At 40.9% G+C, this 20,639-nt stretch overlaps 1 protein-coding gene across 2 annotated transcripts in view; it reads left to right on the plus strand.

Moving 5' to 3' along the window:
- Nucleotides 1–19,943, plus strand: part of ptgir (prostaglandin I2 receptor) — a 44,749-nt gene extending 24,806 nt beyond the window's left edge. The window contains exons 3-4 of one of the 2 annotated variants that reach the window (XM_019887659.1): nt 18,960–19,291; nt 19,324–19,943. In XM_019887659.1, coding sequence (XP_019743218.1) covers nt 18,960–19,262 — 303 coding nt within the window. In that variant the 3' untranslated portion in view covers nt 19,263–19,291; nt 19,324–19,943. Of the gene's footprint in view, nt 1–18,959 lie in introns of both variants that reach the window. The other variant, XM_019887658.1, reaches the window with a different exon arrangement.
- Nucleotides 19,944–20,639: the final 696 nt, after the last annotated feature.

Here is a 20,639-nt window from a genome sequence, read left to right on the forward strand (position 1 = left end):
GTCCCCCGCCTACTGCCCGAAGACAGCTGGGATAAGCTCCAGCACCCCCCTTGTGAGGATAAAGCGGATCAGGGAATGGATGGATGGATGTAAAGGTACAAACACTAAGTTGTAGTGACTTTGGTGGGTAGGCTACAATCAGTCACTCCTCATTTGTTTGGCACAGCTTTTACACCACCCACGCTAGGAAATCAAACCTGCGCAGCTTGAAATGTACTCGGGTAAATAGTACAGAATATGAATTTCACGGTCAATTACATGCACTTCTTGAAAAAAAATGGCTGAAAAAAATTGACCTTACCTGTATATGCCTCGTCAAATGTAGTTGTACATTTTTTGTAAATGCCAGAAGCTGCTGGTGTTTTGACAAATGACTCATTCTCCGGGAATCTTGCGTCTCTGCGTCTGTTGCATCATCGTCGTTAATGCTCCCGCGTTCACGTTCCTCCATGTCACTGCTGTCCCGGTTTTTCCACCTTATAACCGTCTCCTTTGATAGCTGAAAAGGCTCCGTTTTCAGTGACATCAGCCAAGAGATGATGAGTAGTAGAAGAACACATTGTGCATGTCTTGAGAAGAATCTTTTCGGCGATGATTTTACCATAACCCTCTTCACCAACAGGGTACCTGCAATACACAAATACCATGAGATTACAACGCCGATAACCACACCTAGAACAAATCCGATTGACGGCTCATCAATAGCTTTTTCAAAAAATTTTTTTAACATTGTACTGTAAATGGACTTTGTGGCTGTACATTCGAAACAGCTGTCAGTTTGACACAAGTGTTATATCGAATAATACACATTGTTAAATAAATACAGTACGTACTTCAATACATTTTGTGTCTGCTGAGGGTAGAAAGTGAGAACTACTGCGGGACTTTACAATGGTTGCGCTTTTGCTCAGATTGACAGATTAGTTCCCTCTGCAACTCAAACAACCCAAGGCAAAGCAGTTGTGCCAAATTACTAATATTAACTCTTTCATGCACCCTGTAAGATGAGGGTGGAATTGAAAGGCCGTAAGGCATGCCAGGTTACCTCAGTCTGTCAGTAGAGCAGAGCAGTGACCTCAGCCTGTCAAATGCCGCTCCTCTGCCTGGAGGCGGTGCGGTGCAGTCGAAGCTCTGAATTGGCCATCATGGACAGCAACGCGCTCAGGTGTCCAAATCTGTGCTCAAGACTGAGCGGTCGCCATGGCATACAACTGCATCCACATGGGTACTTCCATCATGGACAGCAGTCGCCATGGCATACAACTGCATCCACATGGGTACTCGCCAACATCGACTGGTAGAGCATCTTTTTGCAAATGTTAAAAAAAAAAAAAGCCAGTCGTCTGGGGAAATACAAGTAGCTCTGTCTTTTCCTGCAAAGGACGTCAGTGTTGGCAGTCCCAGTCCCGCCTTTCATCCAGATGCAAACCCAGGTAAATCTGTGCAATCTCCACACTGACAACAAACATTTATGACATCGGGTTCAGGGTGAGGTCTGGGCCTCGTGATTTCCACCACGATTTCCCTGGTCTTGGTGGTGTTTACATGTAGGTGGTTGGAGTTGCACAGTTTGACAAAGAAGGGCAAAAAGGTGTGCCTGAAGAATGTTGCCGCGTTCACCACGCTGGCACGTTATATATATATGTGTGTGTGTGTGTGTGTGTGTGTGTGTGTGTGTGTGTGTGTGTGTGTGTCCATTTGACGAGAGAGTGCCATTAAAAAGTACAGTAAACCCAGGGAGGACAAGTCAATCAGGTTTATCACCATCTCGTCCTTGCCGCAAAACGTAAGCCAGCACATAACTAGCACAGGAAAAGTCCATTTGGTTAATCCAAATGTCATTCAAGGCTGTGATTGCTGAGGTTTATTGTCAGGTCTTATACGGGAATCATTACAAGTGCTCAAACCTGCTCCTCGTTGCTCACCCAAAGTCTCATGTTCTGCTTGTGGTAATGACTGAGGCCGACTACCGAGCATGAGATCATACATATCAAGTCACTGAGAGGCCGATTTGAGGGAAACTTTGTGACATCACTGTGGACATGGGCCTGTGATGTTCCAAAGTGGTTCCGTTTGCCTTACTTGCTTCACGCTTCCGAGACTTGTTTTGTACACTGTACTCACGTAGGCATACCCCAAAAAAATTTGTGAGATGGCGGCGAGGAAGCGTGTCAACGCCAGCTGCAACCTCATGACCAACACTAAATAGGTTCACACTATTGCAAACAGATGTGTGAGAAAACGGCTGATTGCACTTGATGCATGATTCTGCAAGCAGGGACCGCAATGGTTTCTTATGTATCTGAACTGGAGCAGATTACAAAGGGGGATATTAATTACTCAAATAGTTTCCCTGCCAGGAATGAGTAATGTTATTTTTGGGATAAAATCCACGATATTTTGCATCCCATGAGAGCGCATTGGATGTGTTACAGAAATACGCAAGAGCTGACCAGAAAGTTTGGTCAACCTGCACCAATAAAAACAAAAGCACAAGTGAGCACATGACCACAGGATTCGTTTTTTTTTTTTTTCCCCCAGCGGAACTGGTTCTCTTGCATTTACTGATGACGTGACTGCTGACAAAAGCAGCAGGGCGAATGCTGAAGTGTTTAAAAAAATGTTATAATACTGTAGTTAGGTTTTTAACTTGGATACATCGACATTCTCTGTGTGGACAGTTCAGCATCATTTTGTCCTTGCTCGAAGCTCTGTCCCGGCATGACATACTGGTTTCCTCAATCTCAGCACGCCAGGCAATTTTTGGTTCGACTTTGCAAACAGCTGATTCTGAACTATGAAGAAATGCTTACGATATGTCTCTTATTTACCGTAATTTCTAGACTATAGAGCACACCTGATGATAAGCCGCACCGACTACATTTTTCAAAGAAAAACCATTTTGTACACACACAAGCCGCACCTGTCTATAAGCCACAGGTCCCCATATTGTAACATGAGATATTTGCAAAGAAAGATGGTACACAGAAAGAGGTTTCAACATTTAATAACATACCTTAACTTTTCTTTGCCTGCCACGAGGCAACAAGACGGCAGCAAAACAGCACTCACACGGCTGGTTTAACAAGCTTTAAACAGGCCGCATCATTAAATAAGTCACAGGGTTGAAAGTGTGTGACAAAACTAGCGTCTTATAGTCCGGAAATTCTAGTATTACAAATGAGAATTTTGGTTGAGATTTTAGCAAGCATCATGCAAGTTGACATGCTTGATTTCCTTCCACGGGCCACATAAAATGATGTGGCGGGCCGGATCTGGGCCCCGAGCCTTGAGTTTGACACAGGTGTACTAAGTGTTGGAATCAATGATTAATATTATTGTGATTTCAATATTAAGAAAACATTTATTCGTCTCGCAATGGAGAAATTCCCAATTCACAGCAGCAAAGTTATGAAAAGAAGTAGAAGAACAAAATATAAGAGCTGCTGGAAAGGCAGCCACTCTCGCGGCGCCATCTTGAAGTCAAAATAACTCAAGACAACACATAAGACACAGGCAGTCGTGCAATCTTAATCACTTTTCCTGCATACACTTTGTTGTTTGAAGCAGTTTATAGATGACAGAAGAGAGGATCAAAGTGTCCTTTCACCAGTGGATCAGAGACGTCATGCTGAAAATGTGCACACGTCTGCTACAAGCTAAGTTTTGAAAGCAAACACGAAGCTGTAGCGTCCATTGACGAAAAGCGATTGGCTCACATCTCCTGTCCCACGTAATCCGCTTCAACTCCAAGCCGCGACTCCCATTAATCACGATAATCATATTTCTTCTGATTATTATTATTTATTTTTTTCTCCAGAATTGCTCAGCCCTAATCTCCAGGCACCACAGTTTATTATGTTATGTTGATGTTCTGTGCGGTTCCATCTGCCTTCCACTCAGCGTGGGAGCAGAATTGGGGAAGTGATGCTTTCTTGTGATGTCTATTCCAGGAGTTCTCCTTTGGGACTCTTATTTTTCTCAGGCTTGTCACGTTAACAGCTTGAATGTAAAATATCACCCACGTCCGATTTCTTGCAGTCGAAACAAACGACACTCGCAGTGAGATTACATTAGACAGCTTGTAAGAGATAAGACAGCTTTGACCAATGGCCGCTGAACGTTATCGTTGCAGGTGGCCTGTGAGCGAAGGTTTGAATTGTTTGCAAAACAGGAGTGTCGTTCACGCGCAACGTTTTATCTTCCGTGCCTTCAATTATGGCTTTGGAAGCCTTTTAAAACCCGTGACGGCGATCAGGTTACAGGGAATAAAACTTTGTAGTGTTCCACTGACAACTTTTCACAATAAAACTGAGGTGCGCCCAGTGGACTCAATAGATACGAATCTGAAGCTAATAATAGCAGTTAATTGCCGAATGAAATTTTTTGTTCACACGCCTCATCGTGAATCCTCCTCGTTCATGTGATTGTGATTGTGTATTTATTGGGCTTTCAAAACTAACCAGAAGGGACTCTAATCTGCTTTTAAGAACTAGAATAACATTCAACAGATAAATCAATAATAAAACCAAATAGCTCTTTCTGGCATATTGGTGATGATTACTCTAGTCTATGCCATTTATCTTGAATGTGTTTTCCCCCTCACCACAGTCATTATGTTAGGGACAAGTCAAGACTAATCAAGCACCCAGCACCACTCGCACCATCAGTATTGTTCCCATGACAACCACCTGTCAATATTCAGCTCAATAAAGTGTTATTTGAAGCGCCTGGATCCAATTATATTTATAACGCCTCACCCATCTTTATTCAAGACTTGCTTGAGGAAAGTCTTCACGAGTCACACTTTGAGCTATTGTGAATCATTAAGATGGAATGGAAAGTCACTCAGTGTTTTTTTTTGTTTTGTATCACCCTGAAAGGTTTTCATTAGTGCTGCTGCTCTGTGGGTGATTTAGTCAGCATGCCAATATTGACTTCATTAGAGTGGGATGAGACAAAATTGTCCTGCGCGGGGTTGAAGTGAAAGTGTCACATAAATAGCAGCCATTCAAGATGAATTAGGCTGTTTTGGAAAGACGGTTTAGGTGAAAGAAAAAAAAAATAGCGCTGCATAGCAAATGTATTCCATATAAATGTCAAATAAATCCGATTGAATGCAAATATCCTGTATTAAAAGTTAAATACAACTGAACTCGACTTGGACAATGGAAGCACATTGCTGCCACACCGGAAAAAAGGACATTCATCATCATGTCGTAATGTGATCAATTTCACATTGTAACGTGATACTCAACTGATAATAACATGATAAAGTTCACATATTAGCGTGATGAATTTCACATTGTATTGCATATTATGCTAAAATGCATCGTAACGATAAAATGTGATAAATTGAATGGTTTTATGCCGTAAATTTCACTCTATAATGTGATAAGTTTCACGTTTTAACGTGTGCCACTACACCATCGGCGACCAGTTGACTTCCAAATGAACTGCGGTGGATTTAAAAAAAAAAAACAAGCCGCCTTAACAATATGTATAATTTAAACAGCAACGCACTAAAACATGGGGATGCTATACTTTATGTCATGTACATAAAAAAAATTGTACCCCTAAAAATTGTACTCAAATGAGTAGATAGAAAAAAAATTCTAAAATCATGACCGCCGATGTATTCTACTCCAAAGTTAAATAGAGCTGAACTGTACACAACAAACACACTACACTGGATTAAAAAAAAAAAAAAAAAAAACACGTGTAAGTAACTGTAGCATTTCCCCCAATCTGACAAGAGGGTTACCACATACTCCACTTTGAGACCCGCTCCAGTTGTACGCCGTGCTGTCAAAGTAATTTAATAAGACAAAAGCCAAGAAAACCACTAACTTAACAGTGAGTGAGTGGAATTTCACAATTTCCGTCAGTGTGTCTGTAAATATATTCTAAATTACCGCGAGTATGCTTTACATGTTTTTTTATTTTTTTAATGTGAAATATCAGGGAACAAAATGTACTGAACAAATGAGGGGAAATGACTCTCACTGCTCCTCTTCTTCATACCAGAAAGAGCATAATCCACAATTCAGTCATTTGTTTAGCAAGTCCAAATTAAATAATGTCGTATTTACATAGTGGTTGCTGCTGGTTCTCCTGTTACACCAAAGGCAACACAACCTACCTGCACGACATACATCATCCTTCTTTTCGCTCAGTTGCCAAATCATTTCAGAATATAAACATGAAAAAGAAGAACTTTTTTTTTTTTTTGTGACGAATATGGGGAAATGATACTTGTGTGGGCTGAAGAGCTCTTGGCATGATGCGATTGTGCAAGAGGAGGCTTTCCTCGAGACAGTTGCACCTCATAAATACAAACGACTTGACAGGCTAAGCACGAAGACGACGTACATAAACAGAAGCATGTGTGCATACTGCAAAGAAAAAAATTGGTTGGAAGAACAAATATACAAAAAAAGGCATCCCTCTGTGGTTTGAGGGGCCCTCAAATTATCTCTCCCACACGAATATGTTGTCAGCCATAGCGGACTGTGTGGAATCGCAAGTACCAGTCCCAGTTTCATGTTGACATAATCAATTTCAAATTAATGTGACAGTTAAGACACACATTCAACAAACTACGGGTAACATAAATAAACAGAGATCATGATTTAAAATGTTCAGCATTCCATGCCACAATGCATCCTGGGAACTGAAGAAAGGCCGAAAAGGCAAAGAAAGTACAAACAACAGTGATTTGTTTTGTTTTCACAAGAACCGTTGACAGTTCGTTTGAAGTGCATCAAGGTACCATCCCTGGTCTAGATTACTGGTACTACCCGTCCATCCGTCATCCGGACCGCTTACCTTCATGAGGGTTACGGGTGCGCTGGAGCCTATCCCAGCTGTCTTCGAGCAGTAGGCGGGATATACACCCTAAACTGGGTGTCAACCAATCTCAGGATTATCAATTCCACCAATTCATCTCCATTAGAGAAGAAGTCATTCGCATACATTTGAAATAAAGAATTCATTCATTTATTCTTCATTCAATAATATAGAGATGGTGTCAGCCATGAGTGATTGTGTGCATTTTTTTCGAGTTAATGGAAACTCTTTCACCAAGAGACGAATGAGTCACCCTGATGTTCCTGTTTGTTTCACACACAAGTAACAGTCCTAGTTTCATGTTGACAACATGCAAGTTAAATTTAACGTGACTACTAATAAAGACAGACCCGTATTCAACAAACTACGGGGAACATAAACACACGTAGACGATATTGATCAGCTCCCTTATGACGGAAAAAGTTCAGCATTGCATGCCGCACTGCATCCTTGGAGCCGAAGCGTGGCTTTAAAGTGCAACAGTACACCTTTTTCTGGTGGTTTTCACAAGAAGTGTTGACTGTTTGTAAATATAATATTGTGTTCTTTTTCTCTTCAATTCAATTCAACATTTTTGTTGTTTTATGGGCGGGGCTGAAACAGATTTATGGCATTTGCATTCATTTCAGCCAGAGGTGCGGTTTTTCCCAACCATTTATAAGGATATGTGTTGGGGTATTTTCTTTCTTCTTTTTGGGGGGGAGGGGGTTGTTTTTTTTTTTTCAGAGCTAAGCGTGACGCCAATGTGCAAGGGGTTGGGTGTGACTTAGGTCATGCTATAAAAGGTTACCTTTGTTTCCCGCACTTTTGTTGTCCTGCAGCTGCTGCCTACCTATTTAATGCACGCACGCACGCGCGCGCACACACACACACACACACACACACACACACACACACACACACAAACAAAGGCTTCCATGGTAGGAAAGATGATTCTCCTAACGTGTTCTAAACAATTAGGAATGCCTCTTTGTGGAAAGACATTTAAGCTTCCATTCTACATGCACACATCTCATGTTTGCCAAGAGCGTGAAGATGGCTGCAAACACTGACCTGCAGATACGCTTACCTACAATTTGTCCATTTACCGTATTGACTTCAAGAACAAATGGTTCGTGTAATGTGGTTAGGAGGCACCCGGGCTTCCATTAAATGGTGATGAAAGGCTGTGCGGGACATTTTTGATGAGTGAAGAGCAAAGACGGCAATCTAGACAGCACACTGATCGTGTGTGCTGTGGATTTGCTTTGTTGAAGCAAATGTGACCTCCAGAAACCATCTTTTAAACAATGTGCCTGGTAAACTCGCTTGTGGTAAATTCAGTTGCATCTTTGTTGTTGCCATTGGTGACCTGGGTCACTTACTACAGTGGTGCCTTGAGATGAAAATACACCGGTACGATTCATCTTTCCCCGTAGTAATAGATGGATATGATTTAATCCGTTCCAGGCTCAGCAGTTAAACAGCCTCAAATGTCAGTGGGGTGAGGCAGGATTTATGTACAGTGTGTATGGATGGATGGATAGAAAAGTATCAATAGACTTTGTGGACACCCTGTGCATTATCTCTCGTTATAAGGCAGTGAGATTGCACACCACCGTAGACCACAACAATATGCATGTTATTCAATATTGAATAGTAGTAGAAGAATAGAATATAATAAAGTGTGAACGAGAGCTAAATTTTACACTGTTTGTGCTTTTTGCTCAATTAGCTAGCTAGCTAACTAGCTCTCTTGCTAGATCGATAGATACAGTAGCTCGATCTATACAGACGGACAGACAGCTGCTCCTCTCCCCTGGTGCTGTGCAGTGGATGCTCTGGATTGTCCATGACGGACCGAAACTTGTTCGGCAACCCACTGAGAGCCAAATAACTAAAATAACTGCCACCAAATAAAAAAAGTTAAACACACAATGCGCGACTGGAAAGACTCCCAATTACGTCAGCGACGTCAATCAAAGTCTGTGTTGAAAGGGCCATATGAGCTCACTGTTTACTGGCATCACGCAAAACTTCACAGAAATTATAATGTGTTTTTTGATATGAAACGTCCATTTTCCCTCTGCTGCCAGTCATTTTGTTGGCACAATGTGTGTGCTACGCAGCTGTGCCTCAACAGTGTGTTTCATGTTCAATCTATTCAGATCCTTATCGTTGACATCATTTTTCAATGTGGCTCATGCTCTTGCTTGCCTTCTTCCCCCACAATGAAGTCTCCCTGTGTCAACCCTGCACGTCAAACTTGTAATAGTTGCGCACAAGAATATCGACATTCATTTGGATTCAATGTCCAGTGCGCACGCTTCTTGTACGAGTTTGTTTGAGTGAATCCAGCTTTCCATGCCATTCACATTTTCCTAGGCATGTACTATATGCAATACAGTACATGCCTTAAAATATAATGTGGGTCAGAAACCATTTTGACTCCGACTTGACATTTCTGCATTCAAAATGAGTCAACAGAACTTGAGTCATTTTTCTTTTAAATTTCAAGCCCAACATGGACAGGATGTAGGTCGTTTATCTCAACACGATCTGGGGCGTTGCTTTCTGATGAAATGATTGCGATATGTCAATGTCAAATGATACCCCCCCCCCCCAAAAAGGAAGCATTCACTATTCCTAAATATGACTGTCGTAGTTTATTTTAAAATTAAGCTACTTGACTTTTTGTTTTATAAGGTCCTTATATTCACTTCATTCCCACTTTGTCTGTGACTTGATTCATGCCTGATAAAAAGGTACATAGTCAACTTCTATGCCTCTATTTAAAAGATTTATCTCCACCTCATCTGCAAATAGAATTGAATTACATTGCCCAACTAATTCAATATCATTGAATGTGTTGGTTTGGGGGCCTCTGCAGGAGATGAAGCCAGAGTCATCTTTAGTCAAATGACGCTGACAAAATCCCATTGGACTTAAGGTGGACTTTAGAAACATAGTGGAAAGTATAAATCTTGCTAAGAAGTAACAATGTCTCACCAGCGGTCACCTATTTTCAAACAGAACCAAAGCTTTATGGTTGTGAGCGTCTGAGGCTGGGAGGGGCTCCCCCGTGTGGTCCTTGGGGGCTACCAAGTGTCCGTGGTTATCACGTCAGTAGTAGACATAGCAGTTTAGTTAACGCTTTAACTACCTCCTCCACCAATCAGTAGAGTGCAGGTAAGCAAATAATTCATTTGAAGGATCATAGCGCTCAACCATTTGGTCAATTTTCCGTGGAACACAAAAAAGGAAAGCAACATGACTGAGCTGTAAGCAAATAAAAAAAGAATACCTTTCTTGTTTTTCCCGCTGATAGCATTTCCTGTTTTTTTTTCTGTTTATTAAAATTGATACCCAGAGGACAATTCTTAGCAATTGGATTTTGTAACGAGAGCAAGAACAGTTTTGTGTCCATCGGGGCCTGGCCTGTATTATCAGTTGTATGAAATTGAGCCAATAAAAAGCTGGCGGCGACACACCACGCTGAAATACAACACCCTCACATCAAATAAAAACATATGAGAAGCATAAAAATGTCCATCATGTGTTGTTGGTGTGGCACAAATGCAGTTGCCTGAGGTGCACTCATGTTTCCTCCAGTGCAAGTGACATTTGAAAATATTACTTTGTCATTGTCATTTAAGTGCAAATATAAGTTGGATGCAGAACTGTTCTTCATATTAGAACTTTCAGAGGACCTTGTTATTAGTTCCTTTTTAAAAGTCTTGTCATAAATTCCTCTTTCCTTCAAAATTCCTTTGCGAGGATAAGCGGATTAGAAAATGGATGGATTGATGGATCACTGACCTTAAACCGAGTGAATTATTTTTTGCTCTGTGACCATACAACGCTGGAATTTTTGCTTGCTCGATATTCAATTAAATATAGGTTGAACGTGATTTGCAAATCATTGTATTCTGTTTTTTGTTGTGTTTTACACAATGTCCCAACCGCTTTGGAATTGTTTTTGTTGAAGTGGAACTATTGATCTAATTGTCTCATAATTCCCAGTCTTTTGATGTCTACATTAAAAAGGGAATTGTTCTCAGTGCTCCAACAATTAAATGAGGGGAGTGTCAGTATGATTAAGTCTGTTTTGCATTACTTTTGTTTTTGCCTGAAAAAAAAGTCCTTCCATCATATGAGTGGCTTTTTTCTCACGAGAGTCAAAGGCATACTGGAGTTTATACCAAGCTGTCTTCGGGATACCCTGAATTGGTTGCCAGCTAATCTCACGGCACACATAGACATTCAACAAACAACCATTCGCGGTCACAATCACAGCTAGAGACAATTTAGAGCGTTCAATCAACCTACCACGCATGTTTTTGGAATGTGGGAGGAAACTGGAATATCCAGAGAAAACCCACACAGGCACAGGGAGAACATGGAAAATCCACACAGGAAGGACGGGACCAATGACCGCTGTACTGTGAGGCGGACATGCTAAACCAGTGCACCACTGTGTAACCCCCCTGAAAAGGTCAATTTAGTCATTCAGACAATAAAGAAGTAAAAACAAAAACTCGGATAATTACAACCAGGCACTGTGGAATGTTCTGTGGTTTTGGGATTATAGGCTCAGTAAATCGAAGCTAATGTTTACCAGCTACAAGAACATGAATGGTAGAAATGACTTAACGCCTGAAATAAAGGCTATTTTCGAACTGTCCCTGAAGGCAACACCTCACATGGATAGATGGATAGATAGATAGGTAGATAGATATTGGCCAATAAGTTCAGAGCATGTAATCGAGGACTCGACTGCGCCATCTCTCTGCCCGCATTAAGAATGAAATCTGGGAGAGAAAAAAAAATCCACATTTTTCATAAATGTGCCAGTAATCTAATTACGTGTTTTTTTTTTCTCTAACTCTAATGGAATATTGTTACATTTTGTTTTGGATCTTGAATATGTAACACAGTTACATTTATTCCGTTGCTGCCCAAGCCTGGCTATGGGTGAATGACAATTGAAATACGAGTCACCCTACTTAAGAGTTTGTTGTTGCTCTGCTATTTTATTTTATTTTATTTTATTTTTTGGGGCTTTGCCTTGCCAGCACTGTATGGTAGCAATGAAGTCAACTCACTTCACGACAAACAGCAGTTTGGCACATAATGAACAATTCTTCAAAAAAAAGAGAAAAAGCCGAACACAAAAAAAGAAAAAGAAAGATTAACAACACTACTAAATAACATTTCAACAGGCCAAGACAGAACATTCACAACAGGTTCAGATTACAGGCAAGTTATCAAACACAGTTACGCTGCCTCAGAAAGCTGCTTTCATAGTCTTTAGAATTCTCGCATGTCTTGTCATGGCAATTCGAGGTCGCTCATTTAGACCAAACTACCTGCATAGTTAAATACATAAATTCCTTTGGCACTGGATACAAACAGACTCTTGGGATTGAAGGGCATGTTGGTTCTGCTTAATGCAAAAAAAAGGCTTAAATATGATGATACCAGCCCAATCAGAACTTTAAAAAAGCCATCATGTCAATCTGCAGTATTGCGTTATACAATGGAGGCCAAATAGTGCAACTTCTGGTCAAAGGAACAGTTTGCTGTTGATTACATAATGCACACAATTCTTTTTTTCCAGACATGTTCAAACCTCGCTACCCCGTTCTCCTTTCACTTAACCCAGTTTCAGCACTAGGGGCATTTTCACTCTCCATGCTCTCCTTTCACTTCCTGTATTCTGCGTTTCTGAGTGTGTATGCGTTCAGATGTGAATTTCTCTTATTCTTATTCTTCACATCCATCCATCCTCCATTTTCTCATCCGCTTATCCTCTCAAGGGTCACAGGCCGTCTTAATCACAATTAAAAAAAAAAAAAAAATTAAATGAGTGGCTCTTGGCCATTTTGGCCGAAGAACGATGAGTCCAGGTACTTAACTGCAGCTGCGCAAAGAAGGAAAAAGCCACTAATGGATGCTCAGACACACTTACAATGGCAGCGTCTGAGCACACACACACACACACACACACACACACACACACACACGATTTGATCGATGTGGCTTTCAACGCCAAGTGAGCAAACTCAATGTAAACGGCACTGATCAATAAACAGCCAGAAACTATGTACTTACGACATAATGATTCACTAGCACTGACACTTAGCATTTACTGAAATGCACTTGTGTCTAAACATTATTTGAAAGTCAACCTTGTAACTACACATGATTTTAGGACAACGGAAAAAATGTAAAAATTAAATTGGCCACTGCCACCGTTTCAAGTGCCACTAATGAAACTCAAATAAACGTCTCTAGTAGCTTTTTCATGACATTTTAATGAAAGCAATATGCTCAAAATATTATGTTTTCCATTTAATACATTATTTGTGGAAATAAATATTCGGGAAAATTTGAGAAACATTGGGAAAAATTTGTAATATTTTGAGATTTTTTTTTTAAGACTGTAAAAATATTTTTGGGGGAGAAAAACAAAAATATGAGAAGGAAAAAAAATAGCTGTAAATGCAATAGAAAATAGATCTCCTTCATCTGGGTTGCCTTTCACCATGTTTCGAGTACATAGGACAATGGAAAAAATGTACAAATTAAATTGGCCACTGATGAAACCCAAATAAATGGCTCTAGTTGCTTTTTCATGACCTTTTAATGAAAGCAATATGCTCAAAATATTATGTTTTCCGTTTAATACGTTATTTGTGGAAATAAATATTCGGGAAAATTTGAGAAACATTGGGAAAAATTTGTAATATTTTGAGATTTTTTTTAAGACAAAAAATATTTTTTGGGGAGAAAAACAAAAATATGAGAAGAAAAAAAATAGCTGTAAATGCAATAGAAAATAGATCTCCTTCATCTGGGTTGCCTTTCACCATGTTTCGAGTACTACAAAATACACTAAATGTGTATGACATCTGTTTTAATAGATAGACAGATAGTTGTCTCTGATTGAACCCAAATAAAGTTCTGATGTTCTAGCAGACTTTTCCTGACATGTTTAGGCAAACAGACAGATATGATACAATAGGTACAGATGCGATAAAAAGTCTACACACCATTGGTCAAATACAAGTTTTTTTGTGAAAAAAATTACCGGGGATAAAGAATCTTAAATTAACCAACTCAGAGAATGAAATTGCGTAAGTATGCACACCCTCATAGAATTGGCGGTGTAAAATTAAAAGTCACTTTCAAATTTCAATTACACCTGCCACCATTAAAAGTGCCTTTATTAAACCCAAATCAAGTTCAGATGTTCTAGTAAGCTTTTCATCGCATTTTTTTAAAGCTTTAGGCAGAAACCTGAAGGTTTTGTGCTACCGCTTTGTTTTCTAATCTTGGTATGGCGTTCTTCTGGTGAGCAATCGCGTACAGATGCGATAAAAAGTCTACACACCATTGGTCAAATACAAGTTTTTTTGTGAAAAAAATTACCGGGGATAAAGAATCTTAAATTAACCAACTCAGAGAATGAAATTGCGTAAGTATGCACACCCTCATAGAATTGGCGGTGTAAAATTAAAAGTCACTTTCAAATTTCAATTACACCTGCCACCATTAAAAGTGCCCTTATTAAACCCAAATCAAGTTCAGATTTTCTAGTAAGTTTTTCATCACATTTTTTTAAAGCTTTAGGCAGAAACCTGAAGGTTTTGTGCTACCGCTTTGTGTGCTAATCTTGGTATGGCGTTCTTCTGGTGAGCAATCGCTGTGGTGTGTTGCTCAGAACTTCAACCTCGATTTCATGGGACCATAACAAAATCTCCCTAAGATGTGCGACAACGTGTGATATTTGGAACAAACCTTTGTGGAACCTTTTGCCCATAAACAGATAGATACAGAGGAGCATTAGCGACACAGCTCCTGTATTGGCTCTCATTCCATTGTGTTAGTTGAAGTATGCCTCTAAAAGGATCTCCGTGTCTGCACACTGTTGTAAATGATGCTCACTAAAAGGCCAGTAATGAGTGAGCGAGTGCGTGCGTGTTCACGTGGTGCATAATGATTGGACAGTCAAACAGAATTAGGAAGCGGACAAGTCAGGGAAGAACCCTCCAGGGCCAGACCTGGGAAATGACAGACAGCGGAATTTGCAACGTTGCAGATGTCCATTAGCGTGCTCCATTTCTTGGAAGCTTCGGCCGTCCTCACCAGCTTGCATGACACGCACGGGGCAGGAACACAACAAACTTGCCGAACATGAAGTGTGCACAGATGTTGTTTGAGGTGTGAGTACAATCAAAGCGATGACTGCGATGACTCACGGCAGAAGCAGTTAGACGAAAAGATTGATTAACGTGTTTGCAGATTGGACAGCGTCGCAGTGTACTGCGCGGTTGCTGTGTACAATGACATTAAGATACACTCACAGGGCGCTTCATTAGGTACACTAATCACCTGCATGAGAGGGGAAGAACATTGGCTCCCATTTTCTGTTTAATTACAAATGTTTTTTTTTTTAGCCGACAGATTGATTCCTAGTTGTTTTTTCCATTTAGAATATGAATTAAAAAAAAAAATTCCTCTTTCGAACATATTTATTAAGGGTGCGCATCGCACCAATAAAAGACAATTTGGTATGCATCGCGGTATATAATACGATATGATACATTGGAGTTGGTTTCAATCAGTTGAGTTACGATTTGATTCGATAGGCTTCAACTGTTTTTGTCAACACTCGTGGCCAACTTTTAGTAATTTATGAAGTGATTTATCTTATTTCCACTTTAGCCTTTCTATCTTTAGTTACGCTTATAATTTGGATAGCTTTTTCATAATGTATGATTCTTTTACTTTATCTTTGTGTATTTTCACAAGAGCTTTCAATTTTTTTAATTTTCACATTCACAATTTAATGTCTTCATTTTAGCCATTGTCTCAGCTTTTTTTTATTTACTTTTTAGTTTTAACACATTTTAAGTACTATTTTTCTCTTTAGCTTAGATAGCTTGCCGTTTATGTATTAATTTCATATATTTTTACATTTTTATTACCGGTATTTATTTTTAAGTGTAGTTGTAGTGAAGCTGAGGCGGCCTGGTGGGCCAGTGGTTTGCGTGTCGACCTCCCAGTGCAGAGGTCGTGGGTTTGATCCTGGCTCCGGCCTCCCTGTGTGGAGTTTGCATGTTCTCCCCGGGCCTGCGTGGGTTTTCTCCGGGTACTCCGGTTTCCTCCCACATTCCAAAAACATGCATGGCAGGCTGATTGAACACTCCAAATTGTCCCTCGGTGTGAGTGTGAGCGCGGATGTTTGTTCCTCTCTGCGTGCCCTGCGATTGGCTGGCAACAGGTTCAGGGTTTCCCCCGCCTACTGCTCGAAGACGGCTGGGATATGCTCCAGCACCCCCCGCGACCCTTGTGAGGATAAAGCGGATTGGAAAATGGATGGATGTAGTGAACCTTTCTGCTGACTTACTGTTTTTGAACTCAGTATTTTCCTTAATCGTTATTTCATTGTTTTACTTTTTTTTTTTTTTTTTTAGTTTTACCCATCCAGTAGGCAGTATGTCAAAGCAAGAGCCCCAATGTTTTTGGAATGCTATCCCATCAGAACAAGTCAGGCATAAATTGGCCGCGTGATTGAGGGAGTATAAGTAAAACATTCCAGTCGGACATGCAGTAATAGTTTGTGGATGTGGTGTATGTCAGGATGATAAATGAGCGTTCGTGTGTGGACAAAACAAACAAAAGTACTTTCCAATTGGCATGCTCTCCAGTATGTCTGTCCAGACGATGTCTGCCTCGTAAACTTAAGCCTCAGGCCTAACACATTCATTTTCCGGTGTTTAAAGACCATGTGACACCCCAACACCTTGGGCAGCTGAGATTTGTGTCCTACGCTGCACCGCCTGGAGGACCATAAGAGGCCGGGTGGCTTGAATGTGCAGAGACAAAAGTTTAGGGTGGCACAGCTCATGAGGAGCTTTCTGGCAACACTTCATGATGGATGATGACACGCATTTTTAAGAAAACAAATTGCTCTTGGCAGTTGTGGCAGCTAAGCGTTCAACTATACAGTCATCGATGTGGATTACGTTCCAGACCACCCGTGTAATAAGTGAGATCCATGATATAGGAAAAAACCTTGTTGAAATACTCTTTATGCATGATTGTATAGTATTTTCCATACTTTTTTTGAAGGTCTTTCAACGCATGTTCACAATCATGCAAATACATTTCAATACATACAGTAGCTCAAGGCACTGGAATACCACAAATATTTGTACACACAGTATAACGGCGGTTTACAGTGAACAAATCCGATGATTTGTCACATTTAACTTGATGTGTCACGACTAATCCGTCCTATTCCTTATTTCGAACTCTTTGGCGCAACAGACTTCACATCTGGTCACCATGCCATCATACGGTTTTCTCGCAGTGAAATCACAGTCTGTTACGGTAAATTGTTCTCAAAATGCATCCCGAAGAGAGTGAATGCTGACAAGAAGTAGCGGATGGCGTCGACTGAGCTAAAGCTTGAAATGATCGAAAAACATGAGTGAAATGTGCCTTTAGTAAAGGTTGCGGTATTTTTTAGAAGCCACACTTTTATTCGGTTTGGCTGGTTCGGCGACTTATTCTGAAGTGTGGCTTGTAGAAATGAAAATTAGAGCCCGGTCTGGCACCCAAAATCCCCCTCCACTGTGGCCAATGGTAGAATCCAGGTCGGTTATTGCGCCTTTTGGTGCTCTAAATAGTAAATCCTTGTTAATTCAGTAAATGAAAACATAGCGTATGTCACACATGAGTTGCCATGACTACTTCCACTTTTTCTTCTTCCTCTCTTTCTTTGTCTACTTTCTTTTGAAAGTTGGCAAATACTTGTGGTCCATTAGCATTACCATGACCTTCTTTAGCATCCACCACAATGAATGTTTACTATTTGTAGCACCAAAAGGCACAATAACTGACCAGGATTCTCCCTTTGGCCACAACGCGATGTGGAATTCTAATTCAGGTAAGCCATTTTAAACTAAAAAGAAAAACCTTAGCATTAGTTAAAAGTGGAAGTTTTGAATCCAGCCAGAATTCGTTAAAATACTCCATTTGTAACATACAGCCTCTGAGTGCCTTGGCCAACTCTGGCTGTATACTCGTGGACCAAAGCAGCAATTTGCAACACTATTGTGACAGCGGATCGCTGTTGCTTGGGCAACTCCAGAAGTTCAACACGACCTCAAGTCAACACAACAACTTCCTTAAAACATTAACCGCACATTGGCGTTGGTTTGCTTCCATTTTTTCTGCTGTGTGACACATAGAAGATGACAACTCTCTTCCATGGGTTCTCCACTTGTGTACACAGTGCTTCGATAGCGAGTTACCATTGTTTTGTTTCCACCCATCCCCATCCCCCCCTCCTGCTCGTCAAGGGTGACCACATCCGTGTGAGTCTAGATGTGGACTCAGGGCTGGACTCGCTCCCTCTGTGTCTTCTCTGTCATCGACTAATTCATGGTGCAGTGAGGCCCTAGCAACAGCTAACATTTACGGCAGTACTAGGGGAAAAAAATTATCATTGAAGACTGCAGGTTAGTTATTTTTTTTCTGCAAAGGTTATGGGGATTTGTTGATGGAGCAGAAGAATGAGGTGGGAAACTTCTTCACGGGCCAGCTGTTGTGGTCTTTTGAAATTCCAGCTGCAGCTGTCTGGCTGCATGGCTTCTGCTTGACCAAAGTTTGTGGTTTTGTCCATCAGCCTGCACTTTAAGTACTAGGTATACCACAAAAACTTGTACAGGGCAGTACAAAACAGAGGTCAACATTTTTCAGTTTATCCACTTCAGTTAGCGTGGTTAACTTACAAAACAAACACTTTGACCAGTCGCCTTTTAAGCATTCACGAAGCCAACTTCACACAATTCTACCAAACAAGTGAGGCGTAATTAGTAAGTCAGAATACAAGAAAAATGCAAACAAATCACTTCATTGTTTAATTTTCCATTCAACTAACATATTAACATGTCGACTGCACATCTTAAGCATGGAACTTATCTGGCAAATGGACAAATAAATCAATGAAAGACACACACACACATAAAATTCGATAAATTGTTCAGCTCTATAAACCCCCCCACTGATGAACCCAAAAAACAACTGGCTGTCAATTATTACTCCCGTCTTTTCAGATCGCCGGCTTCATCAACGCCATCCACCCTTTTTGCGGCGACCACGAGAACCTGACCGCCTTCCGCTTCTACGCCTTCAACCCCATCGCGGACCCCTGGGTGTTCATCATCTGCCGCAAGTCGGTCCTCCGACACCTGCGTTCGTTGCTGAACTGTCGCTTCGGCTGGGGGGCCGGCGTCAAGACCCAGGCTCACTGCCCCTCCATACCCTTGCCCCGGGAGGACCACGTGATCCAGCGCAAACCTCCGGACGTGATGCATTGCAGCTTCTATTCAGGTGTACCCTCGTCACCCAGTACGTGATAGACTCGATTTTGCATGTGTGTGTGTGTGTGTGTGTGTGTGTGTGTGTGCGCGTGCGCGCGTGTCATTCTGATTGAGTCTCAACATGACCATTGATGTGACAGTACATACTTCTGTATGAATGATTGGGAAAGAGTTTTAGTGGTGAAATGTGTATACTGTTGAGGTGTAAAGTCTGCAATTATGTCTTTATCACTACATGGGCATGTGGACCGAAAAAGTTTCTGTAGTCCTCCCTCTGTAACTTCTGCAGCTACACATTGTGGTTTGTTGTGAGTGAGGCTTTCAAATGCGTATTCATGCCTCTGCTGTTTTCCCTGTGTTGTGTGGTTTGCACAATCGCTTCCACTTTTGAGGTTCATCCGTGCATGACGCCCCACCAGCCAAGTACCTGTTACGACCTGTATTGAGAATGAATGTAAGATTTGAGTTGTAAATGGTAATGGACAGTACATTCAGTAGAACTCTAAATGTTACCAAAACAAAAAACACAAAACAAGTATTGCAATGCAAGTATACATTATATGTGTAATTGCTACAGATTTTGATGTGAATGTGTACATTTGTAAATATGGATGTCGAACCAGTGTAGAAGTGCATCTGGAAGCACAATGAAATGAAAAATTGTTTTATGTACGAGTACCCAATAACCTATCGTCCAAATAAAGTTTTATTTGTTGACTGTGTATGTCGTACCTCGAAAAGAGGCAACAAACTGGCAAAAGATTTTTGATTCATGATGATTGATGCCCTTTTTGCTACATGTATTGTAAAGCCATCCATTTATCCATGATCTGCTTATCTTCACGAGGGTCGCGGGCGTGCTGGAGCCTATGCCACATGCCTTGCGGCAGTCGGCATGTCTTACACCCTGAACTGGTTGCCAGCCAATCGCAGATTACATGTAGACAAACAACCATTCGTGCTCACACTGATACCAAAGGACAATTTAGGGTGTTCTATTATACTGTCACGCATGTTTTTGGAATGTGGGAGGAAACCGGAGCACCTGGAGAGAACCCACGCAGGCACGGGGAGAACATGCAAACTCCATTGAGAAACATTTTCCACAAACAAGAACCGGAATCGAACTCTGCTCTTCTGTACTTTGAGGCGGATGTGCTAACCAGTCGAACACCGTGCCCCACAATTCATATTAAAGTGCTGCAAAATAAGTCCAAGGTCATTTTTTGTTTTGTTTTAGTATTCTTTATAAGGGATAGTTTACTTAAGTGAAAAACAAATGCTAAAAGGTGCTACTGTTGCAAAATGAGTATTCTTCCCAAAGAAACGTCTTTTGTAAATCCAATCCATTCCTCTTTTGCTGTGGCTCAACATTTCAATAACGTTTTTCAGATGAGATGATTTAGTCACAGA

This window comes from Hippocampus comes, unplaced genomic scaffold (assembly GCF_001891065.2).
Source record: "Hippocampus comes isolate QL1 unplaced genomic scaffold, H_comes_QL1_v1.1 scaffold6, whole genome shotgun sequence".
Lineage (NCBI taxonomy): Eukaryota > Metazoa > Chordata > Actinopteri > Syngnathiformes > Syngnathidae > Hippocampus > Hippocampus comes.